Below are 27876 nucleotides of genomic sequence, written 5' to 3'. Positions count from 1 at the left end.
GAGGACGCGCCGTAGTCAGGAGAGGCCGTATTAGATGGTAACACCGTACGGGTGGCAGAACGGTAGGATTTTATCTACAAAAGAGGTGGCATCATTGGTATGCTCTTGCCATTGGTCGGGGATGATACGATTCTTTTCAACGGTACGACGCAACGGCTAACGACTCGGCGGGGGGGCCAGTTACTCTGTGGATGCGCGTCAGTAAGGTGGTTAGCAAATTTGAGAGACAGTTTTTAACCTAACAATATATTATAAGTGATTGATTGCGAAGATTGATATTAAAAGTGAAAAGCATAGACGATAACTATAAAATTTAATATGATATTTAAGTACCATTTGGATGGAGGATGTAGAATGGAAATTATTATGTTTCTAATATCAGATTAAAAAAATCTGTAATATTTCTTTTATAATTTGTTATGTTACTTACAATCATCATGCAGCACGCGTACCCTGTCGTCCCTGGTAACCCTGACGCCCCCTGCTGTCAGCAGTTGCAGATCTCTGGCTCGCTTCCACAGCACGGGCCGGCCGCGCGCTCCGAGCACCACGCACGTCAGCAGCGCATCCTCGCCGCTGCGCACCGCCACTCCACCTGCCGGTGCCCGCATCCATGCCTCCTTTGGTACCCACTCGCCCTCTTCTTGTGATGATCCCGTGGACTCGCTTGCGCTCTCCACTGAATCTACTTTTGTTTCTAAACAAAGATATAAAATCAGTTATAGAGTGGACATTCGAAACTATTTCCCTAAACACAATATTCAGTAAATGCCACTTCTATTACGGTGATGTAAAACCAGACTTGTTACATAGTAATACCAAGAAATTACGATTTGGTTTGTCTATTTCTCTTCTATTGATTCATGGTTTGAATGTCTTTGTGCCTTAAACAAAGAGAAACATATCTTACTACTCTCTCAATACCACATTCTCGAGCAAAGATTTTTGTCTTATTATTTACTTTAGCAGAGATTTATTTTTAAATTAATTTGTAACATTTTAAGGTTACAATTTTGATACATTAAAGTAGATAATTGTAGATCATTAAAAGGGTCTGAAACTTTCTGAGTGACGTTGTGAATGATATTTACATATAAGAGTTCATTTCCCATGAGTTTGAAGGCATATCGTATGTAACGAACGAGACTTCACGGCGTAATTAATATGATTTGTATTTCGAAGGGTTGAAGAGTTTTCAAACTGGTACGGAGCGTTATATTAATCGCCTTCAAAACGTTTCCGTTGTTATTTGAAATATCGAATATTTAGAAGAAAACTCCACATTCTTACGCTTGCGAGTTACATTTCGTAGCTTGTTGATATAAATCGACGTAATAATTTCCGATAATATCAAATAGTCAAGTACCTAACTTTCATATGCACTTTCTCACATACTCGTATATCTATTAGTTACGGTTTATATGGTATTATCAGCTTTCGCATTGTCTAGAGGCGTGATGTGGAAGCAATTCTGCGTTCTGTTTAATCAGTGTAGTTCCAGAGCCAAATGTTTATACTTTTCCTCTTCCTAATGTTTTCTTATGAGGAAAGGATGGGAAAGACTTTTAACCATATACAGGTTGTCCAGAAATGAGGTGTACAACGGAGTAGCCCAGACAGATCAAGGAATCTATAGTATTCCGTTGTACACGTCATTACCGGACACCCTGTATAATACGGTTAGATTACTGAGTGTGTATGTATGGATAGAGCCTCACTACGTTTATCTTATGGTTGATATATTTAAGTGGCTGCAGCTCGCGATAAGAAAAGAGCGACTCATCCGCGGCGTGACTACATACTTTTGTTTTCTTTACGAGTACATTGATACATACTGTTGTCTTGAATGGCGAATATTCAAATTTAACAATTTTTTATATTGTGGGCGAGATATGATCTTGTTAAAGTTGCGCATATTTATTTTAAACGGCATTAATTCTTAAATTTAGCTCTAATTAGGAAAGTAAGTCACGGTACAATGATTATTGTTAAAATTAAACTTTGCTTTGTTGCTAATATTCAACATATAATTTCAGTCACAATATTTATAGATTTTTTATGAAGGTTATATTATTAGTGATAGATGATTTCTATGCGTTATTATTTAATTAAATTAACCAAATTTAATTCTTATAAGTAACAAAATTATAACTTTATATGTAACATATCTGAAAACGGTATTATTTCGCGTACATTTTACTCACATTTCAATATTTGTTATTAAACTTCGCCGTAGTCGCTCCATAATGTTTGGAAAGTAATTAACGGGAGAGTAACTTTGTGATTCCTCTGACACACTGCCGACTAGTTTTCCTAATATTATAAAGGTTATAATAATATTCATGAATAGAACTAATTTTGATTCTAAAGTTCGAACGTTACTTCTTATACAAAGAGTTTATTTTAAAATCTATATTAAATTGTATTTCATAAAATAAATTATTAAAATAAATATTTTGATAAGTAATAGATACCTCTTTGAAGCGAATAAGAATTTAACAAATATGTTTCTTGAGAATTTCAAGATTTTAGATTCCCTGATAGAAGATCTGTTTGCTAACTAAATAGTCCGTGTGTATCATCAGAGAAGGGATCCATTAACTTTATTTGCTGACATTTCGGTCAAACTAAAAGAGGTCGGCCATCGGCAGATTGGAATGATGTATTGTTCAAACAATTCATTTGGTAACAACTTACTCGACGTCGACTCACAATGGAGGAGTCCGCTTTTGTTGGTCACTACTAGATTTAATGCTGTCAGACATCTTGAACATTAATATTGAAAATTGGATTGTTAGCTCATAACATATATATTTATAACAAACATCATAGTAAGTAAGTAGTAGCTTAGAAGGTTGGTCACGAATCTACTAGTTACATTCATGGTTGTAATAAGATGATTAGATTAACCGTGGGCTTCTGATATCAAAATCTCGTTACAAAACATATCATCGTATCTTCTTTCATCTTTATCAAAACAGAGATAACATTATTTTTTAAACAGGGATTTCGGTCTTGGAAACCTACTGTAAATAATTCTCCCTCATACTAAATCATTGTCATAAACATTACTGTATCATATTACAATTTGAATTTTCATGTTTCGAATCAAATGTATAGGCGTTCGCTTGGAAATGGACAGGCTTTTGTTTTATTCTGATTTAACCGCGCCTATTGATGTTACGTGATAGTTAATTCTATTATATATTTTTTTTCGTTTTAATAAAAATATTAGCAGATTTTTTAGTAAATTTACTAATATTTCTTTTACCATTCCAATTAAGCTCTAGACTTGTGCTAGGATATGGTTTACGACAATAGTCCAATGGAGGGATTCGAACCCCCGACCTCGTGATCGGAACACCGTACCCTTTACCATTAGGCTATTGACGCTTTTTTACTTATATTATTAGTTTGAATACCACCGCTACAAAGCGCTACCATCATCGCCAAAATGGCGAAAATCATATAGGCACAAAATACCATGACTTATAACCAGTCGATTTAGAGGTTAGGACAAGTTAAAGAAAGTGTACTAACCATCACCAGCTACCAGGGTAGCGAGTAATGCCACACACGCCGCCGTTGCCGCCGTCACCGCCGCCGCTCTCATCTGCAAATTCACATTCTGATAAGTAAATCAGCACCGCGACTGCTAACCTTAATAGGGTAAACAGTGTATTTCACTAAGGTTATTAAAAAGTATTAATCCAAAAATATTATTGCAAAATTATTGTTGAATAAAACAACGCAATTCACTGGCAATAATAGTTAAATTAGATAAAACGTATTATGATTTCTATCTGTTTGTAAATCGTAATAAATAATTTTTTTTGTTCAATATAAAAATGTTGTCAATAATAGAGATATCTTTTGATGCGACCAACAAAGACATCAAAGATAGAAACCAAAAAAAATGAAGATAAAAGACAATGATTAAATCATTTTGTTTTAGATGTGACAGACGTTCTTTATTGCGGTCGTCCCGAGCCGCGGTGATGACGACGGACCTATTTACTTTCATTGTACCATAGACATCATTTGATTTTTAAATTAAAAGTGAAAAATTCTGATGAATGACCCAATTTTCATCTTTGGTATTACAAAGTTTTACGTTAATTGACTGTCTTAATTACAGACTAATAACTAAGGGCGTAGTTTACGAGTAGTATCAGATATTGACTGTACTTACTGGAAACATTGTACAAAGGCGCAGATAATTTGCTATACTTTTATTCTTGGTAAAAATTCTCATAAAGACGAAACATGAAAATCCGAAAGATTTGAAAACGACAGCCAATTAAAATGAAACTCGCAGCAAATTCAATTGAAAATGTAACTGACACGAAGGCTGACTTTATTAGAGCCAAGAACGGAGTTATCTTGTAGAAAATCTTCGCAAATAAAACATGACAAGAAATTGAGGATTCAATTAAAAATATAGATTTTTAATATAATCATAGTATGGTATTTAAAATTTACAAAAGCAATGATGACAAAATATCACTGAATGAGCAACATTAAAAACTTCCATTTCATCTCCCCAATGTTTAAACAGTATTAAAACTTATCGATGGCAACATTATTGTAAGTGGCGATTCCATTCCCGCCAGATGGCGTTGTTAACCGAGCGGTTAAATAAATTAACTTCTTTGTTCGAGAAGTGACGCCTAAGATTCGATAATTAAATCCCTCCGGGCCTTCCCTTTCCGGTTGCCGGCCATCGACAACATTCAAAGGAATGTTGCGGCGCCAATTTGTGGCGGGAACGGCTTTTTTGACAATTCATTTCTCTCTCCGCAATTTCGCTTTCAATGACCATTTTCATATTTTATTGGTCAGTCAATGGAAAATGGGTAAATAAGAAAAAAGCAGATGGAAAATACTATCTTACTTTTTACTATAATATTATAAATGCGAATATTTAGATGGATGGATGGATATCTACGAAATGACTTTACTTGTTTAGCTGTTTTCTGATGATTCTGATTTATTAAGTTTTCTTTTAAATTCGAACCGACGGAGTCGCGGGCGACAGCTCGTATTTAATAAAATTTAAAACTATATTGAAATCAGTCTTGGCGGGAAACGATTTGCAACAGTTTCCCGCCAAATTCATATAATAAATCAAGATGGCGTCATGCTCATATAAGCGATGAAACGATTGATAAATAGTAAAATAATTTATGATGCGTATCAAACGCGTTCTAACTTTAGTGTCTTCGAATAAATCCGAGATAACAAAATAAATTTCTTTCTATCGCGATCATATAAATAATTCAGTGGGAGGGACGCGGGAGGCATCGACGTGAAATATGGTGGCCGCGATGTGAGACCAAATAAATATAACTCCAGCCTCGATATTTCCTTCCTTCGTATTTTTAAAGAAAAAAAATATTTTAAGGAAAAATCCATTAAAATGTAGCATGGGGTGTGCCACTTCTGGTTAATACGATGGATATGTTTATACCACGTTGGGGTTCCTTGGAGGAATCAGTTACTAATTTTCTTTTTATTAATGTTTTTATGGCCGTTGCTTTAATAAACTGATATTAAGGTGTGTTAAAAATTCTGTAGTTGTCATTTAAGATGTTGCTCGAAACATCGTCACCGTAGAATAAAAATGTGGTAATTAACAATAAAATTGTATTGAACACACAAGCCATTCTTTATCGTTTACAAATGAAATTACCAAGGTGTTAAATGTACGGGACCCGAGGTAATAAGTCACGGTGCGAGCTTGCCTCTATTTATTTGGCGCAGGTCGACGCAGGGCTTGCGGTTTGACACACACTTGAATAATGCTCAGTGAAGACGAATTTACGATTTGCGTGTTTTTTCTCTTAAATCATATATATTATCTTACAATAAGAGATTGGAATACGTCTTTTACGAGATTTAAAGTCTTCCGGTTTGTTGATCATTATTTTTGTTTGCTTGTTATATTTAATATCAAATATTTGCACAAATATATGCTACATTTTAATGTATATTGTTTCGTTTATAAACTGTACATAGAACTTTTTTTTGGAAAATGAGACAGTTTTCGATAGCGGCTCTAAATATATTTTCTATAAAAATAGAAAGTAAACATAATTACCTTTGGCATTAGGGTTGCTGTACCCCCTTTTAGTATTTAGTTAGCTTGATGGTTGCATGCGAAACCTGGAACAAAGAAACATGATTTAAATAACTAAATCAATCTCTAAAAAATCTAATCTGTAGATGAATGTGTAAAAGAAACTGAGAAGTGTGGCAACGTCGCATCAATAGTAATAGCTATTGCCTACCTCTTCGGGCTTCATTTAATTTATTTATATTTATAAATTGAATTATGTATTAGTATTGAGCAATTTCTTATTCATCTTAGAGAATTTCAATTTGGCCGCGGGTCGGACGGTCGTACATGTATTACATATTTATTGGGGCGCGGCGATACTCCGACTTTCAATTCCCCGCAAATGGCGGACTGTTTCCAAATTTAATCCACGAAAAATCCAATAGCCACCACTTCTTGACCCCGAAACGTTAAGTTTGGGACACACTGGACGGTAACTCAAATCACTTGATAATTAATAGAAATTACATTTTTTAATCTAATTACATTTTTGATACTTACATATGTACGTCATAAAATGCAATGCTAATTGGAAGTTCAAAGTTATATCTTTTTCAGACACTAATTAAGGCATTATTTATTACTAAGATATGATACATAAAAAAAAAATGAATAAAGGCCAAAGTGTATCCCCATCCTAACAACTTAGAGTAATAGAAATAAATCGTAACATAGGCAAAGTCTCCAGCCGTATCGCGCTTGCGGACATTGTATTGAAAGGGGTCAAATTGACCCTGAAATTATATGGGCTGTTTAGTAAAATTATGCGACCGCCTGCGTGCCCAGGTCGGGGTCGATCGTTTTTTATTCGATACATCATGATAACCGCTTCCAACGATACTTTTTCAAACGCTAAGCGTTAACGAAATGTTAATATTAAAGTTTAATGTAATATAAGCTAAACCCAAAATAACACCACAATAGCATGAGTTAGAAATTGTTATGAATTATGAAGTAAAGTTGATTTACCTTCTAAAAACATGCATAAATCAAAGTAAAAAGCGCCTGATGAAAAAATGCAGCAATTTGTCGGCGAACGTGCACTTTGCGGACATTATATTATTTTATTTCTGTCTCTGCGCTTTGCCATTCTCTTTAAAACGAAACCCCCGGCCGACAGTTTTAAATTAAAGTTTTACGAAAACTAATGAAAGCGTCCCGTGTTATGTTATGTAGGGCGCGAATGGAGCCGGCTTTTTATACGACTTTTTTTCGCGAAGCGGGAACACTTTTAAAAGTTATTTTCAGAGGCGATTCGCGGGAAAGTATTTCAAATTTCAAAAATATGTTCTTTCGTTACCTCTAAAGATTTCTCCGTGTTCCAAATAACATTTAATAAATGTGTCTTTAACCGTAAATTATTTCTTTGTAAAATAATTAAGCTATATTAGTAGTAGTTTTTTTTTCATATTTTTAAAGACCGCAGCTGCAAATTATGCTGGCTTGTTATAAAAAAATATATATTATCCGAACCGCCGCCTTAATAGAGCATTCGGTGTCAAATTTGAAATTCCAATAGATAGGGGGAAATCTGATATGAATCGATAGCTTCAGAATATGAGCAAAATGTTATACCTGAAAAAACCTGACAAAGAGACATTGATTTACGAAGTCAAAGTAAAAAATAGTATAGAATATATTCCATCCAATGATTGCTGTGTTTTTAAAACAAAAAATAGGACAGGTGTAATGATGGCTCAATTTGATTACTTTTTAAATTTTTAACCTGTTTATTTTTTAATCTGTATGATTCTTTGTTTCGCATTTGTTACAGTTTCAGATCCGCCGCCGTGAATACTATGTTTTCAGAAGCTTCAGGCCATTGTGAACTTTGCATTGTTTCGTTAAATTTAATTAAGATTAAGTAGAAAATGACTACTTTATTTTCTTCGCGTATTTGTTTTATTTAACGAATTAAATTATTACACGTACTGTCAAAGTGACCTTGTAGTGAAACGTAGCTGACTAAGAATAATTTTTAATGTGATTTAATATAAAATTATATTTCGGAGACGGAGTCGCGGGCGATAGCTAGTAATTATATAAAATGCTTTACCAAAATGAAAAGAGCCATCTACATATCTTTACATTTTGTAACGACGGGTCAGGCGAAACTCTTCGAAAAGTTTTCTTTGCAAAGAATAAGATGAGGGCGTAATATTGCTTAATCTGCGGATCGTCGTCGCTTGTTATTTGTATCTAAGATTATTTTTACGATCCCCTAACAAGTCAAAGTAAGAGGTACTTTACACAAGTATCCAGTCGAGAGTTTAGGAACGGCGAGTCATTATAAAAGTTTACGATGTAGGTCGCTGCGGACATTGGAATACTGATAACTTTAAAATGAACATTGAAAGTTTTATTATAATAATGAATATTATATTAATTATTTTTACGGTTCCGTCCCTTGAAAGGAAAAAACGGAACCCTTATAGGTTAACTATGTTGTCCGTCCGTCCGTCTGACTGTCAAGACCCTTTTTCTCAGGAACGCGTTAAGGTACCAAGCTAGAATTTATTTGATAATATAATACAGACGAGACAAGCAATAGTTCCATCCATATTGATTTTTAAAGTTCGGTAGATTTCTAGACCAAAGTAGTTCAATTATAATAATATTTATCTATACTTTCGTTTACACTGTACAAGGTATTTAGAAGTGGCAAAGCTGTATAATATAAGCCTGTTCGCATCAGTGGGGGCATTCTGCGCCCTCTGATTTATGATGACGCAACTACTAGCTGTACAAAAGTAGCATTTTGTAAGGCGTCCATTTTATTGACTTGGTTATTCCTTCGCTTTTTACTCTACTTAGTGCTACAATAGCGTGGAAAGTGCACATTGTACATTGTAGTACATTGGCAGCCGCAAATTGAGTTACGATGTAGGATCTTTATATTTCTATTGAGAGTTCTGTCGGACCCACAACAATATGTCGTCGTTAAGTGCCTATCTCAATACATTTAAGAGCTGTAAATGTATGATTTATAAATTCAAGCCTCAACATATAAATTCTGCATCTAAAGATAAAGAAGTAATGATTTTAGTAACTTTAAGGACCGCCATAAACGGATTGAATCAAACAGTCCGTACCAACAGCTTCCAAGTAAGTAGTCAGCAGCGGACATCTGCCATACACGGTCCATATTTTGCATTCGCTAAACTGTTTACTTGCTCAAAGTAAGCCGTAAACAGTTACATAGTGTAGCGCTAAGGGCGCTTAAAACAATTATATATAAATACAATGTTGTGTTTGTTCATCGCTGTATAAGTAAATTATATATTTGCTAAAATATTAATAGAAATAGAAATATTCCGAGTATTGGATATTGTTTAAACTTTTGTACTGCAATCGATATTGGACAATGTTTGTGTTTTAATCGAAAAAGCTTTACAGGTCACCGGAGTGGAATATTCACAATATACTAAAAGTCGAACTGCTCTGAATTTCTACAATGTACAAAAATCATTCCTAGACCGAAACAGTCTGACTTTGTGGGAAAAAGTTATATTATACAGACTGGCTCGTCTCGTGAAATACCACGACCACATAGAAGACAGACATGAAGTTGATGCAACGCAGTGTGGTGCCGAAAGCCTTATTCTGCTCTTTCTTCTATAAGAAAAGGGTGGCCATAGAGACGGGAAATATTTACTTTCTGGGTCTATGGATAACGATCCGTTCAATCCGAATTCAGGTGGCTGCTGCTAGTTTGTCAACTTTAAAAAAAAAAACTAAAATGTGATAGCTCACTAGCGCCCTCTAGTTAATGTCAAAAAGTCACATGAAACTTTTCGTACTTAGTTAAACCGTTCCTAATAATTTTATAAAATCTCGTGAAAGTTGAATCAACTTCAACTTATAAAGAACTAATATTAGGGACTGCCTTTCATTAAGTTGCTTTGTCTCCATTTGTTTTCCGTTCGCTAATACATTCGTTTATTTTCAGTTCGCATCGATTCGCCTCGTCTAGCTGCATTGGAATTTCAAATACCAACTCGGACGTTCCATTACGTCTGCGATTTTAATCTGTTTGAATTCTAACGGCCTTTGTTCGACCATACAAGGGATTTGGATAATCTACAGTCGCGTGGCGAGCAGATAATTTTCTTGCATTTAGGCCCTTTGCAGACGGAGCAACTGTTTTGAAGAAGCGACTTAAGTCGCAAGTGACAGTGATCCGCGACTATTTTGAGTTGTTGCAATCGATACTTAAAGTTCTCTTCCGATTGCCACAACTCTGTTGCTCTGTCTACTAAGCACCTTATGCATAATATAAGTTTTTCTTAGACGCAGTGGTTTTCCGTCTTGAGTATACTTCAAAATTCTGCCTCAGCTCATTAGTAAATGAGGTTTTTTTATCGGATTCTTGTGTAGAAGATGACCTACATTTTTATATGAATAATAAGCTTTATCGTTAGTAAGTAAGATAAAGTATGGCATAATGGCCTAGCACGAATATTTGCGACACGTGTCTTTGTGTCTTCGTCAATTATGTTAAAATTTGTATGGCGTTTGTTTTTTCAAATTTTGTTACAAATTTTATCGTTGAGGTTACGAAAACGTTCTTACGAATATTCGTGCTACGACCACAGATAAACAATTTAATTGTCAATGTCAACAGTTTGTATAGTACTATCTCTGTCTCCCTCTCCCTCTCTCTCTCTTCAGTCATATGACGCCCAATGCTGGACGTATTACTATGCAATGATATATTATTACTTGGCGTTTAAATGCATTTTGTATGTTCACATATAATCTGGAAAGATAGAATAATAGGTTGTAAAGTCGATTAAAAAGGTAAGATATCGCCAACTTTTAATTTTTTTAACGCCTATTCTGTAAGTATAAAACACTAGTTATATAAAAAGATACACCTCCTTAGGTAAGAGAATAATGCAGATATTTACTGCTTTGTTTACTATCGAATAAGGCGGTCTTTTGTTGTTAGCCATTAGAGTCGAGTCCTTGCTGCCCTTAAAGGGACAATCACGGGCCTTCCTTCTATTCTAGTGATGTGTAGAGCGATAAAAAGCAGTTATAAAATTACGCGGTTTAGTTAATTATAACGGGTTGTTTTATATTTAATAGAAAATTTATTTAGTAAGAAATAGGACGTTTCACCTTCCTGACGGATTGGTAAGAAAAGAAAATTAAAACAGAGCTTACTTTGTTAATCACATAATAAGTTTGTACCAAACAGGTTACATTTAACTTGTTAATAATAGCAGTGGTTTAACTGCTATAACTGTTACAAAATAGCATCCCACATCAATCAGGCCCTATATCATGTGATCAGCATTCATCGAACGCGAAGGTCGATCGCATTGCACACTGTGTGAATTGTAACCGAGCTTAGATACTAATTAATATTTAATTGAAGTTGTCGTATAACAATGAACACGTGCACTCAACTCGAGGACAGCTACCATAGATAGGGCACAATAACGTGGAAGATAAATAAAAACAATGAGATAGTCCGATGTCAAAAGCCGTAAAACTATATCGCGATGCAATACGCTACTAACGCCATCTAGGAATTACCAGTATGCTGTGATATAAAACAACAAAATTGGAACATAATTAAGTATGAGTATAAAGTTTTTATTGAAATAACAAGGTATAAATAATAATACTTAAATAACTATTAGAATAACACTAGGATTAGTTCCTTTAGTTGATTTCTGAACCGAATGTAGGACATGATTGTTTGCAGTGACGTGTTAATTGTCGACGCCATCTTGGAATTTATATTCGCGCTAAAAAAAGCATCGAATTATTTATTTAATTGTGTTTATGGTTTGCAATTCTATTGATTTTAATGACTGAATTACGTAAAAAGAGAAATTATAGCAAATAGGGAATTATATTCATTTATATTACACATAGGCTCGAATAAAGTTTCTTTCTACTTTGGGACGTAGAAAAACAAAAGTGTAAAACAAAAAGAGTTTCCGAAAAGTTTCCGCGACGAGGAAAAATCATACCGTGATACATTCGTACAATATCTTTCTGCCCGACTTGTTTCTAACTCAAATAAGCATTTATTGACAGTTACTTTCGGAACAACCTTTCCCAACTAAATCCTGAACACACAAAATGATGTGGGAATTCGTAGAAAAACTGATACTAGATTCGTCACCTACCATTGGTACAATCAGTCATTTGATGATTGGACTAGAGATTAGAAACAGCATGATGTCAAATAAAGTTACCATAGACAATTTGACATGTTATTTTTTAGTTTTTTAAATTGACGAAATCAAATAGTAAAATTGTGAGTTTATAATATGCCTATTTCAATCGCCAACACTTTTAAAAATGTGATATAATTTATTTCAATCGAATCTAAACCCAAGTTGGTCTAATCCCAAAATAAATAAATAAATAATTAAATAGACATTGATAACTAAAGGGTCAAACTAAAACATTTTAAATTACGAAAATGTTATTTTTGATATTCCTCGAGCCGTAAATAAATTAAAAATAAAATTCTATTATAAAAACAAAACACATTTAATGTTATTCAAGAAAAATCTTGTTCAGATCCAAATGCTTTAATTAAGGACATAAATGACCCGGGGCCAGTTCAACGTACGGACATATCCCCATAAACACCACCGACCTTTAATCGCAAACTAGTCAGATCACCTAAAGGTCGACGCACTATGGCGACATTGAACTGGTTATATTAAAAACATCCATTTTTATTATATATATTCTAGTTTGATATCAACTTTATGTAAATCTAGAAGTAATTAGTATGGATAAGATTATTGTATGTTGTCTTAAAATGTTTGACAAGTCAGGTTTTGTGAGAATTTTTCTACAATGAGTAATATTGTAAACAAAAGAGTATTTACTATCTGCATATCTATTAAAAACTACTAGAATATTTTTCGATTTTTTCATCATGTTGTAGTTAAAAGTGAGTTTTGTTATTCTTTGACTGCGTTTTCATATGTATGAAGGAATTAGTTTTTTCTCACTATTTATTTACTATTACGGGGACAAATTAACTCCTTTACCGCATACGATGCCATTGATGACTTTGTGTTTTTTTTTAGTCAAGAATATTACTTATTTAAAAATATATAAGGTTTTTTGAAGTGATACAGAATCTTGACCCACGATGAAATTAGTGACACTGACGAGAAACAAAGTAGGTCTTCTGTGATTTATATTTAAATTAAAAATTGTTTAAATAAGTCGGTCCCATATTAAATATATTTATTTATTAGATTTACGAAAACTAGTTTAGTTTAACGGATAGCCATAGCAATAAAAGTAATTTGAAATGACTCAAAGAAGTTTCCATAAAAACAAAAATGCTTTTTAGTTCGTTCTCTGTTTAATTTCCGGTGCGTATCTTCCAGTCATTCGATATCCGACCGTTATTTAATATCTCATATGTCACCTGCAGATATAAAACTGTTTTAAAATAAAGCGTACATCCGGCGGCGGCACTGTCGCGCCCCCAATGCGGTGATGAAACTGGTAAATTCAGCAAACGGTGTTAAATTTAATATTTAGTTTTCGATGCAACGCTAAATCATGTTAAAATAACCTTCGTTTTATCCTAATTCTTTCTCATTTGCACAAAAATGATTTTCTGTTTGAGCATAAATTAAAATTGTCCGTAGATAAGGAAAATTATCATGGCATACATGTAAGACTTAAAATTTATGAGGAACTATATAAAATTGGAACAAACTTTTAATTTGCGTCATAAAATTTTCAGCTCTCTCCAACTGCGTTACAAGTGCCACATAAATTTGGCTACGTTTTGTCACTTTGCTAGACACTCTATAAAATTTTATTATTCTCATTAAAAATATTTAAGAATTGCATCTAAAATAGTCTTTGAAAATAATACAAATGGCAACACGGTGTATAAGTGCTTATTGACATTAAATATTTTTAACGTTTAACTTAGTATCAAATTATTCAAAATTTCGTCAGACATTATACTAAACTGATAGAAAAAACAGCTAAACACTCACGTATATTCGTCCGGTAGCGGCACCGACTAGTTTCGAGCCCATCGGGGACCCTTCATCAGGATGAGTGGTACTGGTATTATTTCGCGTACGCGGCCCATCGCTCAGTGAGCGAGCTACCGGACGAATATACGTGAGTGTTTAGCCGTTTTTTATATCAGTTTAACTTAGTAATTCTTAAACAGGGTTAATAGTTACTTTATATTTAACTTACATTTGCCCGCAACATTGTGCGTAATAAAATAATTATTGTAATAAATATAAATATATACATACAAAATTTCATATCTCGAAGCCCATTTTATATTAACTGTTGTTAAAAAAACAACTCACTCACCTACGTTAAAAAATATTTCAACCAACGAGATAATATTTTGGAATATTAAAAAAGTTACGCCACGAAATTTCGTTCGCATGCGAACAATTTTTCACGTATTCTGAAAACAATAAGCAATCACGGCTTCCTGTTGTTGGCACGGAAGCAGAAAGTTGCAGTTAATTGTTTTAAAAGCAATAAAATTCAGTTGGCGCTTATATCAAGTCAGCAATAATTACTAAAATTATCTTTTCAAAATTGTCTCCTCATAAAATAGTGCTTTAATTCAATAAATACGAATTACTTTATAAGTATACTAGCTGTCGCCCGCGACTCCGTCCGCGTGGTATTAAAAAAAACTTAATTAGTAGCCTATGTGTTCTACCAAACTATGTTCTACATCTATGCCTAATTACAGCGAGAGCCATACAGCCGTTCTCGAGATAAAAACCATCCATCCATACATCCACTTGCATTTACAATATTTCTAAGATAGTAAGAAGTAAAATTATTGTCTGTCTGTACATAAGACCGACAGCGACATGGCAAAAGGTTCTCATAATCAATTTTAATATGTTTTCGTTGATTTTTATTAGAACTAAATAAAAACCTTTTCATTATAGAGAGGAAATAACATTATAAAAGTAGCCACTAAACTATTCAATAACAAAAATAATGAATCAATTAAAAGTTCATTCAACTTTCAGAGAAGCGCAATTTTATTCGACATTTAAATTTATTCGATCAAAACCGGCCAGTGACATAAAACCTGTAATTGGCCGAAAATCGATTAAATACAGATGCAAAATTTACGACTGTCAAAATTAAAAAGATTGTTTTGCCTTGATTTAAAAATAAAATGTTACGTTTAAAAAGTGTTTATATTATTTATTTGTTAATTAGAAGACCTATAAGTTGAGTTGGTTTTATATCCATCCTCTACACCATATATAAATTCGTAAAAAAAAATGAAATCACAGACACTATAACCATAAGGTCACAAGTAAAAAGTTCTTAGAAAATAATAAAATTAATCATAATTCATAATTATCTGTGACAAGGGGTTTCAAAATACTTTTCATTTAATTCAAAGCCGAATAAAATGTAAGACAAATCCTTACTTAAGGTAACCGATCGCCGTTCTCGGTGATTAAGTAGAGATTATGTAATTGCTTAGCTGTAAGTCTGATAGAAGAGCCGCTGGATCAACCCTCTTACCAATCGTTTGAAGTTAATTTACAATAGGACTTAGATTTCAATTATATCCGAAGACTTTGCAAATAAAATCATTCGATTTTACAAATGTCCTTATTTGAAATGATTTATTTTTAATCTATCGTCCGCATACCGTTCGCGCGGTATTAAAAAAAAAAACTTAATAAGGAGCCTATGTGTTCTTTCAGACTATGTTCTACATTTGTGCTAAATATCATAATATCCATTGAACCTTTCCAGAGATACGTTCAAACATCCATCCATCGAAAGTTTCGCATTTATATTAGTAAGAAGTAATAATAAGTATTGTAAAAATACGGTTTAAATACTTTGTTTATGTTTAACGCATCGTATATTGTATGCGCAGAGTCTCAGCATAAACCAAACATTGGCTAACATCGTCCCAATGATGTCAAGTTCATACTTAACCAGTTCGTTACGCAAAGCCGACGTCAGCTTAACAAAGTGCCATCTTGACATGGGCCGAATTGGCCACAATGTGTGACCGATCGTCAAAGCGGCGCGAAGGTTAAAACTAATTGTATACAAACTTATATATTTATTTATAGCTCTGTTTACTTTTTAATGACGAACATTTGGGACAAAGTTTTGTTTTTGTCTTACGTCTTCTTAATTTACTAGGTCTAGGTCATGACGGACAGAAGTATTATGTTTTTAAAAGCTACGATCTAAATAAATTGTTTTGTTAGTCTAGTTTAGATGGATGTTTGTTAGAAGGTTTCTCCAGAACAGCTGAAGTGATCCGGCTGAAATTTGGCATAGATGTAAACCATAGTCTGGAAGAACACATGCTATTCATTAAGTTTTGTTTTAATTCCTCGCGGACGGAGTCGCGGGCGACAGCTATAATACAACATATAATGGTCTTCATTCATTTACAGGTTTTTATAATAACAAATCATAAGTTTTATTACATTTTGTGATTTATTTTAGAACATTTGAGATATAAATCGAAATACCTGTGCGATATTGCCGCCGACAATATCGCGTAAGCTTCGATATATTGTCAGCTTTATATCATTTAGTTGTACCTCTATTTCAGAGAAATATTTGCGAACTATTTCAACTGCAACTATTGAAACATTTAACATATATTTCTTAGTACTTTGATCATATGTCAAAGATTATAGTTAAATCAATTGTTATCAGTATATTTTTTATTTATTTTTAATGTCTACGTTAACTAAGTACTCTGGGATAATTCATCATCAGCTCACTAAACGGCCCCATTAAGGGGAACCTACCTTATGTTAGAGATGACTAGGCTATGGGATATTTATTTAAAATTAAATTTAAAAAACTCAAGGGAAATTACTTGTTAAAATTGGTCGTTTAGGCTACAGCAGTAAGGTACATAATAAAAAAAATGAAAAAATCTTTATTGTTATACACAAGAAATTCAAAATTCAATGTTGCTTTGTCTCCTTAACCAGGAAGACCTGTACAAAGGACAGCAAAGGACTTCCCATACATATAAATTTAATAATTGTTTGTTTAGAAAAACAACTTATTTATGAATTAACAATTATAGTGTGTGTGTGTGTGTGTGTGTGTGTGTGTGAGTGTGTAATTATTTTTTTTACATATTTAGCGTAAAATAATTCGTATTTTGGAGATATTTCTAGTTCATTGTAATCCTTTATAGAAAATTCATTAAGTTTGTGCGGCAAGTTGTGCCCCGGTGTATTGCAGTCGACAGAGGGCGCCTCGGGCGATACTTTGTCTTAAAGACGTTGATTTCACCTTTCACTCCGTTTACCTGTCGCTTCAATTCCGCGTAGACAGAACTTAGAACTTATATTTACGTTGCTGTTATTAAGATCCTTTATATTTTTATTTTCAATTTATTTTTAGAGTAAAAATAGTTGGTTTTTACACATAAGTTTAAATCATCTGTTTTTTTTTATTTAGTTTTTAAAGGAGCTTTGTCGCAATGCGACCATACAATACCGCTTCATAGGGCATCTTATTAATAAACAACTACATAATTTCTTAAACATATGTCAGTCTACTTAAGGTTTAAAGTTATTACTGTTTTCCGTAATATATTTTTAAGATATCTTTTTAAATTACTTGTAAATTTTAACAAAAGCTATTAACGTTTGATTCCGCGCGGACAAAGTCGCCTCCAACTGCTAATAAATAAACAGTAAATAAATAAATAGTCGTGCAATACCTTATATGTGTACGTTTCGTTATATAACATAGAGTTGAGGACCTTGTTTGTTTCTGCTATAAAAATATGCAACGTGTCCTAAGAATTTGTTACGATGTCGGCACAAGGTAAGTTATATCATTATAATAAATAAGCGCATCATCCCAGGAGCAGTTGACCCGGTCAGGGTCGTTTCTGTGATGATAATAATTTAAATGGCTCCTCATGTTCCACTTAAAGTCTCATTTCAAATAATTTGCACTTTAATTGCGCGCTCACTATGTTTTATGTCAAAACTTTCAGAGACTACGCCGCGCTTTAATATTTTATGCTTATTGTTTTTTAAATGTTTAATTTTATCATTTAAATATTTTGAATTATATATTTTATTATTAATTAAAAAAAAAACAATTGTATAAAATCTTACAGATATTATAAATGTTAATGTTTGCATGATTGTTTGTTAGAAGATATTTCCGGAACGGCTGTATAAATCTCGCTGAAATTTGGCATAGATGTTTAACATAGATTGAAATAACACACCTAGTAAAGTTAATCCTGCGCGGACGTAGCCACGGGATATGGTTAGTATTTGCATAAATATTCAAATATGTAATTAAATTGTGTTGTAAAGTAGAAAAAACAATATATTTAGGTATCGCTGTAAACAATTCTCTTAATATTGGATTGTTTCTTATAGAATTTATGAAGCGTAATTTATTCAAGCAATAAAAGTTGTTTTCACACGAGTAACAGACGCTCACAACATCGAAGGAATCACGGACGCCATGTTGCTTTTTAACCGACTTCAAAAAAGAAGGAAGGTTCTCAATTCGTCTGTATTATTTTTTTAAAGACTTTCGTCCCTTATTTGACGTCAACTTTGTTGGTACTAACATCTAGGATTAAGAAAAGAATTAGTGTATAATATATCTATAGACAAATATACAATATCGAATCTACAATGTTATTGAATCTATGTTCTAAGTATTAGCATACAAATTCAATAGCCATTTAAATATAATCTGTGAATAGTGGCACTGTCAATGGTGGCATTGGCATCGGGCCGACGTCGACCACCGCCTGACCCACTGACCAGCCCTCGAGCTACTGAAGATTAGCTCCTCACCACTTAACTACATATCGACCTAATAACATACATCTTTGATTAACATACACATTTCTTATTGAAGAAAAAAATTGCAAAGAAAATGTTCAGTTACTGCTGTTCTAAAGGGCTAAAATATCATCATCATCAGCTCATGATATGTCCCCACTGAGGGGCTCAGAGATACCCTTAATTAAGGTTGATAAGGCCAACCACGCTGGCCAAGTGCGGGTTGGTTGACTTCACACATATATTTGAATTTCTTCTCAAATATGCGCAGGTTGCATCGCGATGCTTTCCTTCACCGTAAGAACATCGGATAAATGTACATATGTAAATCGGAAATCGAAAAACACATTAGTGCATGGCGGGATTCGAACCCAGGACCTGCAGATTGCAAGTCAAGTGCTTGACCCCTGAGCCACCGACACTCTTGATAGATATATAATTTTTATACTTTATATTACTAGGGATTTTCTATTCACGTCGTTTTGATCACGAATACGTTTATGATAACAATCATCACGAAGCCATTTATTCAGTACTCATGTTAATATAAAGCTCATCGTATAATAGCGTAGAGAATTTTAATCGATATTATATCGATATTGTGTTGCCTGATGACTGACATTGAGGCATGCCTTGCGCGCCATTAGCATACTTTGCCGCGCAATTATCTACGCTATTTATGAATATTTATACATATAATCCACGCGCAAATAGAATAGGATGAAAATATTACAATAAACAAGTAAATAGAATTTATATATGTTGCAACAGGGGTAAAACACTCCAGAGAAAAATAAGAATCATAAGTCACCTCTAAAGTAGATAAAGCTGTTTAGACTACAGACATCATACGGCCTACAAACATTATTCTCTTCAAAGTCTGGATAAAATGACGATTTTTCATCAAAGTACAGTTAATAAAAAAGCGTTGACTAGCCGTTTATATTAGGGTTTCATTCGCGATTAAAAACAAAACACAGGCACAACTAAACAGGGAAAGGACAAATGTCCTTTGTAACTGATATACATTATAATTGTTGCGTTTATTAATTATATTAGCAGGTGTGAACTAACAATAACATTTGGAATATTAAACGTTAAACGACAACTCGTACTGTCATTTGCAATGGGGGCGAATAACGAGTGATATTACAGCCAGCCGGTCAAATAATCGCTGTAATTGCTGCTCGGATCGGAGCGGATTGATGCCTTATTTAATCGAATTAAGGAGACCATGTTTTAATGGATTTTTCTTATTTTAATTAAAAATATTAGAAGAGCCTTAATTATATATTTATTGTACCAATCCAACTAAGCTCTAGGCTTGAGCTAGGATATGGTTTACGACAATAGTTGAATGGCGGGATTCCAACCCCCAACCTCATGATCGGTAATCCTTACCCTTAACTGTTAGGCTATTGGGGCTTCAATTTATTATATTTATTTATATATATTATAAGTTTCCAAATCTAGTTTATTTTCAACATGTATGATCCTACGTAATTTCTGTTATAATAGAACTAAGAGATTATCTTCCTAGCGGGTAATATGGTCACATTATTCCGGAGTATCGTTTACAGCTATAGTTGACTGATCCCTGTTGAACCTTCGTCACTTCACTCACTCTAATTCATTCGTTCATTCAAATTTCATTCATAACAAACGCATTCAACCTGAACACCGGGCACTCGTGAACGAATTGGTCTTTGAACCAAATAAATTCAACGTAGTTATAAACGTACAAACTATTTTATACAACATAAGTACATAAATATATAAAGTTTGATTTAAATATTTTTTTATTATATCGTAAATCTGGTATTTAGAGATGAACCTCGTGATGGTATGTTAGGACAGAAAATCGATTGAAAAGTAATAAGGGACCCAAAATTTGCCAATATCTTGACTTAATTTCCAGAATAGACAAAAGACAGAGCAAAGAAAAAACCTACATATGAATATAGCTTAAACCCATAATTGAATCTTATTAATCTCGGACCTCGTTCACATTATTTTAGGTTACTTTTAGTTAGGTTATGGCAACATTTAAATGGTACACAACTAGTTCGTATTGTAATTTCGGTATAAAACTTTCTACCTATTGTTTCTAAAGTGTATAACATATTCAGATAGTAAGGGATGAACAAACAGACAGACTGTAAGCGGTACAAACAAACATTAACATTTTAATTGCACGTAACATTTGTGTAAACAAAGATAAATCTGTATTTCGTCGCGTATGAATCAATTAATCTGTCTCTGTTTAATTGTTAACACATTTAGACATTACATATACAATTTAGTAATTGTTTTGATTTCTATTTGTTTGTTAACAATTATTTAAATTAATTAATAAAATTGTGTGTTCAAATACGGTTTAAATGGGATTAATATTGTAAAAGTACAATGCTATCGATAATATAAATTGGTGGTGGGAAATAGGAAGGAGAAATATTCTCTTTCTATGCGTCTTTCTCCTTTGTCGATTAAAGGTAGGCAACGCATCTATAGTACAATTGATTATATCTATGGGTAGCGATCGCTTCGCTATTTAAGCGAAATCACCACCAACTATTGCTATAATTTTTTTTTATGTTCTTTTATTTTATGTTGGCTTTCGATATATTTATTTTGATTTATGTGAAAACATTTCTTAGCTACATTACTCTACTAAATGCCTTCAAAAGGTTTCCATATGTTATTACATAGCTCCCATCATGTTTTGAAGAGGGTTACTTAGGCAGGGATTTACTTTCTCGAGTAGTGATGTAAGGGTTTATAGACCGCGTAAATCCAACACAAAGTCGGAGTTACGGCAAATTTGTTAGCTTACAAATAAATCTGCTAATGTAGGGCAAGATCGGCCAATTCCTTTGCTTATTCAACGTTGCCTTTCATGAAAAAAAAAAAATATTTACTTGTTTGTCATATATTTAAATAATCTTAAGATACTGTAAAATGAAATTTTGTATTCTATACCCGAGCAGACAACTGTTCTCACTGTATAAATGGATAGGTGATTGCTTGGAAATTACACTTTAGCTTCGTTGCAATTTAAACGCGCCTGTTAATGTTAAGTGACAGTAATTATATTGAAATTAATAGTTCGATTCTACGCCGCAGTTAGAACCGCTACTGTCAGCGCTAATATGGCGTACATCAAATAGGCACAAAATACGACGTCTCATAACCATTCCATTTATCAGTCAGTGGCTATTCTGCATAAAATTCAGTCACTTATAACCTTTTAACGGTAGATATAGCCTTTACTAGCTAGTCCATGTTTGAGTTTAATTTTCTTTTAAATATAAGAACAAACACAAACATAAATCGAATAAGGAAAAACGAAGAAACCGACAAGCAAGCAATATATAATCTTCAACATAACATAGTATACAATTAGTTCAGTAATCAAGTTGTGGGCGATGGGAACCTGTTTTGCTCGGAACGTGTCTTCTGCGCGGTATAACATTAGTGTAAACATGTCATAAATTATATCTTGGTGCGACTCTTGTATAACGCACCTGCTGATTCTACAACATATTTGCATTTTGCACTTATTCTGAAGCTGTTTTGTTTCTTCAATAGCTTTATAACAATTACTAGATGTCGCCCGCTCCTTCGTCTGCGCGAAATTAAAAAAAACTTAGTACTCGTAGATAGCTTATGTGTTCCTTTAGACTATGTTCTACATCTGTGTCGAATTTCATCAAGATCCAGTAGCCGGTCCGGAGATACCTTCAAACAAACATCCATCCATCTGTCCAAACATTTGCATTTATAATATTAATCTTAAGCTCCGAGTACAATGTCGTGATAGCGAACCTAAACCAAAATAATGCGTAAAAAACTTGGAAACAAAATGGACCCCATAGTTGGTCCCTGTATGTTTTGGTTTCGTACTGTAAGCCTAGATGCTTGTTTGCTAGAATAAATCAAATCCACGCCAGGTTCATACCGAAAGAAGGTTCACTTTCGCGGCAATATGCCAAAGGCTTCAAAAGACAGGTATTTCGGCTCGTAATATTTGGTTTTATTTTTTTTTTCTCGTCTCTCTAATATAGGGTGATTTTTTATTTCTTGGCTTGACAATATTTCAAAGTTTTTTTTTAGCTACAGCACAGTATATTGAACAATTACAATACAAGAAGTTTTTGTGTTCTAAAAACGAGCTCTTCAATATGTCAATGTCATTACTAATCGTGACTGAATACTGAACGATCAACTGCCTCCGCTTTGGTGGTCATGTTCGATGTTTTTGTTCACAATTTATGTCACATCAAAGCTATTCGACATAAGAGCTATGTATTACTTATTAGTAGTTCATATTTTTTTAATTTTGGTATTATAGATTATTTGAAAAATAATATTTCTTTTAATCATTCATACTAAGATAAACTGATATATAAACACGGCTAAACACTCACGTATATTTGTCCGGTGGCAGCACCGACTAGTTTCGAGCCCATCGGGGGCCCTTCATCAGGATGAGTGGTACTGGTATTATTTCGCGGACGCGGCTCGTCGCTCTCTCAGTGACGAATATACGTGAGTGTTTAGCCGTTTTTATATCAGTTTAGTATAATGTCCCACGAAAGTTTTTGATTTGTGCTAGGATGGTTCAGGACAAGTCGAATGTCGGTTTTTGTACCCTCGACCACCTGATCGGTTGTCTACACTCTTAACTATTAGACTAGGGACTCTTCCAAAGGTTAGTTTCGTGTGCGATACCATTAAACGTTCCGCGTCATCTTAATCACGTGACCGCACCAAGGTCAACGTATAACCTTGACTTTAAGCGTTGTTATGAACTTACTAACAATCAAATGCTGCAGCCGGAAGAGCCAATCAGATACACGGATAATGGCAACATTAAATATGGCCGCCGGTTATTAAATGACAATATCATATTTTTCTATAACCTTTTTAATTATTATATGCAGCCATTACTTTTTTATTATTGTTGGTAGTGATGTTAAATCGTTTTAATCATATTTGAATTTTATAATTTTGAAGGTGCCTATTCGACTTTTTTGATTAGTACGTATGGCTGGCTGACACGTAAACTCAGTTCCAGCAATAAAAATAGTGGTATGATATTTAAGTAACAAAATTTTCCCGACAATTTAGGGTAAAGAGTCGTAAAGTGGCAACCCCGCTGCTTAGGTATGGAAAAATATAAAATATTTTATTGTCTACGTCTTTTCTCAGATTATATTATCTTTCGTTACAGTTTGCTTTATTGAGTTGAATATTGTGCGAAATATATCTGTTTTACTTCAGATATAAACGTAAAAGATATTGGAGCCGAGAGAAAATTGGCTTATTTGTGAATCATAAGATATTTCGCTAAAGTATAACGACAATTTTCATAAATTTGTGAACTAAGAAAAACTGCCGAACTTTGACGGTTATTTTACTAACTTCATAGCTCTACCAAGATAACACTTACGTCTATGTAGTGTCTAGAAATTTCTACCTAACAACCATTCAGGTACATGTCATAGTCTCTGATTTTTGAAAGAGAATTGGACATAAAACATAAAAAGATAGTCAGATTTGTAGTATGTTTCCATGAAAAGAATGCGACATGAGAGAGGCTATCATGTAAGCTCGAATAAGCTAAGAGTTAAACTCTAGACATGTTTGCTGTATCTTGTCTACAACGTTTCCGCTAAAGCTGCAGTACAAATATTAACCCTCTCGTGCTGAAGGGCTCTCAGAACGCAATATTGTGTCCGGAACATTCGTCGACGAGCACCAGCCAATGACAGCATTTCAAAGGTTGGTTAATGACTTCGTAGACAGATGTTTCGGTAATTCCACGAAGCTATTGCCTGTATAAAGCACAGATATATCAGATATTTAGTACAATCTATTTGTTTATTATTAAATACTAGCTGTCGCCCGCGACTCCGTTCGCGTGGATATATAAAAAAACTTAATTAGTGTAGTCTATGAATGTTCTTTCAGACTATGTTCTATACGTATGCCAAATTTAATCGAGATCCGTTCAGCCGTTCTAGAGATATCTTTAAACACCCATCCATCCATCCACATCACATTCATCTAAACATTCGCATTTATAATATTAATATGTTAAAAAAAGCAGCTCTTCAAGTCATAAATTCGAAAAAAATTAAAAAAAAAATGAATAAACAGTATCTTATGTCCGTCTCCTGGCTCTAAGCTACCTCCTCACCAATTTCAGGCATATCGGTAAAGCCGTTCTTGAGTAATAAATAGTGTAACTAACACGACTTTCTTTTATATATATAAAGATATATTAGATTTATCTATAGCTCTCTGGTTGTTTACTTTATGCTGTTGTTGCGTAATTTGAAACTATAATAAATTTCAGAATAACTAAAGCAAAATAAATATAACAGAGTATCAAACAATATTAAACCAAAGTAGTACTTAAATTAATTTAGCAGTGTGATAATTCAGTTATCTGTGTTATGGAATTAATTGTTTTTTTGTTAAGTAACTAAATTACTTGTTATCATGATATTATTACAAAATACAATGAGATAATTAACGAGAGATGTGCACGCAATGTTCGGATATGATTGCTGTATATCAAACAGCAGGGAGTTGCCCAAGTAATAACATTTATATGAACCAGAGTCAGGTTATAATAGTTAGGTTTTAATCGAAAACATTCAGTCTGTTACATCGCACATTGGTACAGTTTTTTTTGAAGCGGCAATTTGGCATTGACACTGTTAACAATTGTTTATTCAGAAATAATTCTATAATGAAAACCCATAGTTTTACGATTAATTATGATGCAAACGAAGACTGAAAAGCAATCGGGTGCCACAAATAGTTTTGGTTTACGATTAGCGAATCGCCAGGTCGAAAACGCGGCTCAACCGCCGACCACAGGATCAATACCTGCCGGCTGGTTTTGTCGATTTGATACTACAATCTATCATGCTTATATATACTAAATAGTTTTCGTCCGAATGGCAGTGATAAGAGGATTTTCCCACTTATTGTTAACTAACCAAAGTCTTAATCTTCTTGATTTTTAAAACTAATTTAATCTACGCAGGGTTGATGCCCCAGGTTTGGTCTTTCATATCGATATACTATCATTTGTAATTTTAGTCGCTCTGTACTAAGTTTATGTAAGAAAGCTAGCAGTTTTTATTATGTATGCAAGTGTAGAACACATAATGGTAGAGTCATTTAGTATGTAGGCACAATAACAGTACGTTGCGGTGTCATATAACCTCAGGAACAATAGTTAGTGCCGCGCTGCCGAGCCCGACGTACGGGGATACGTAGAGGACTGACTTACAGGTCATGTCTTGGTTTTCACAAGCACTAGCCTAATGAGAAATTGTACGTCTTGGGAATGAACTGTCTGTAGGAATATTTTGCCTATTGATTTTTTCTTGAGTTTACAAAGCCACAGATTAATTCATAGTTTCTTTCCAAATTAACAATAAAACATAGACCTTTTCTAAAAGCGTAATCAATATCGTACTAATAATGATACGAGTAAACTTGTTATTATAATCAAATAAATATAAAACATGAAAGCTAGATGATAAACAAAGCAATAATCACTTAGGCACGTAGTACACTATCGGGGTGATTGTACCAGCAATGGTATAGTCATATAATAGTCACAGTACGTGCCAAATGACAACATACACCAGACTTTAACTGTACACCACTCGATTGTAATCTGATTGTACATATGAGCTTTAATAACTGGTCTACGGTCCTTCCAACCGGATAAAATACCATGAAAACGATATTAATTAGCACTGAAAAGTCGACAAATTATAAATTTCGAAGCACGTTAAGTAGTGGCTTCGGTTAGATGATTCGTTTTGTCAATTTATAAAACGTTGGGGACGGTGTTGTAGTTCTGTGAATGTGGACGAAATGTTTCCTTATTGCGCAAGGCTCGCGTGAGCCGGCGTGTTGTTAATGCTGGCCTGTATGGTGTCCCAAGCGATGGTTTTACAGCGTTGTATTTATTATACTTAAAATAAAAGATTAATTTAAATAATTTTACGTTGTGAAGATGATTTTCTGATAATGCTTTTAAATTTATATCTATAATAAATATGTGCATATTAAGCAACATTACTATTATATTAAACTAAAGAATCGAACTTTTCTTCGTATACATAGATAATATGTAATATGATAATAAAGAAACTCAATGTTTAAAGGCAAAACACCAAGATATCCTTTTTAGAACTGAATATAACTAGACAGCGCTAGATTAGTCTAAACTTCAGTTATCATTGAGGATGTAGACAACTGTGTATTCACTTGTACTAACTCCTATAGAATTATTTAATTAAAAAAGAAGAGCATCGTTTACTCCGCTGTTACGTCATCACTTGGACCACAGATAAACAGAAGAAAGTAATACGTCGTTTGAACGCACGTGATTACTGAATAGCGATTTCCGAGTGTCGCGGCGCGTCGTCCACAACTGGTGCTGTTACCTCATGCTAATTGGTGCGTAGCATTACAACGTACTTATACTGATTCTGTACAAAGAAGACCCATATAATTTTTTTTTATAAAGGCACATACAGAAATACAATTAATATTATATAATAGCTAGTTACTTCTTTTATTAATAATATTAATTCTTTTATTTTAGTTTAATACAGATATCAGAGACGCACCTTGTTTTTATTAGTCTCTAGTAGACCCTTAATTAAAGACGTGACATCCATTTTAATTTTCGTTTTATTTAAAAATAGCGAAGTGCTCCAATAAAGTTGCACAGATGTTCCAAACTATTTCAACTTTAATAACGTTCAACGATTCAACTTTACCTCCAAAATTTTAACTAAAGTTGAAGAAGACATTAATTTAAAAAAAAAAGTTTTAACGAGCGACGTCAGCTGTTGAGCCTATAGCGGCGAACGTTCGCCAAACGTACATCGAAAT

The 27876-nt window shown here is 33.6% G+C and overlaps 1 protein-coding gene across 2 annotated transcripts in view; it reads right to left on the bottom strand.

The window, feature by feature from the left end:
- The window catches only part of LOC106116949 (Ig-like and fibronectin type-III domain-containing protein C25G4.10), a 63872-nt gene that overhangs the window by 12071 nt on the left and 23925 nt on the right, over window positions 1-27876 (bottom strand). For both annotated transcript variants that reach the window (XM_013311008.1, XM_013311009.1), the window contains exons 2-4: window positions 6101-6165; window positions 3541-3613; window positions 431-697 (exon numbers count right to left, since the gene is read on the bottom strand). In XM_013311008.1, coding sequence (XP_013166462.1) covers window positions 431-697; window positions 3541-3613; window positions 6101-6109 — 349 coding nt within the window. In that variant the 5' untranslated portion in view covers window positions 6110-6165. The remainder of the gene's footprint in view (window positions 1-430; window positions 698-3540; window positions 3614-6100; window positions 6166-27876) is intronic.

The sequence above is a fragment of the Papilio xuthus genome, unplaced genomic scaffold, assembly GCF_000836235.2.
Source record: "Papilio xuthus unplaced genomic scaffold, Pxut_1.1 DF827680.1, whole genome shotgun sequence".
Taxonomy (NCBI): Eukaryota; Metazoa; Arthropoda; class Insecta; order Lepidoptera; family Papilionidae; genus Papilio; species Papilio xuthus.
The sequence above is the reverse complement of the archived record's forward strand: the minus strand, read 5'-3'. Positions and strand labels throughout refer to the sequence as shown.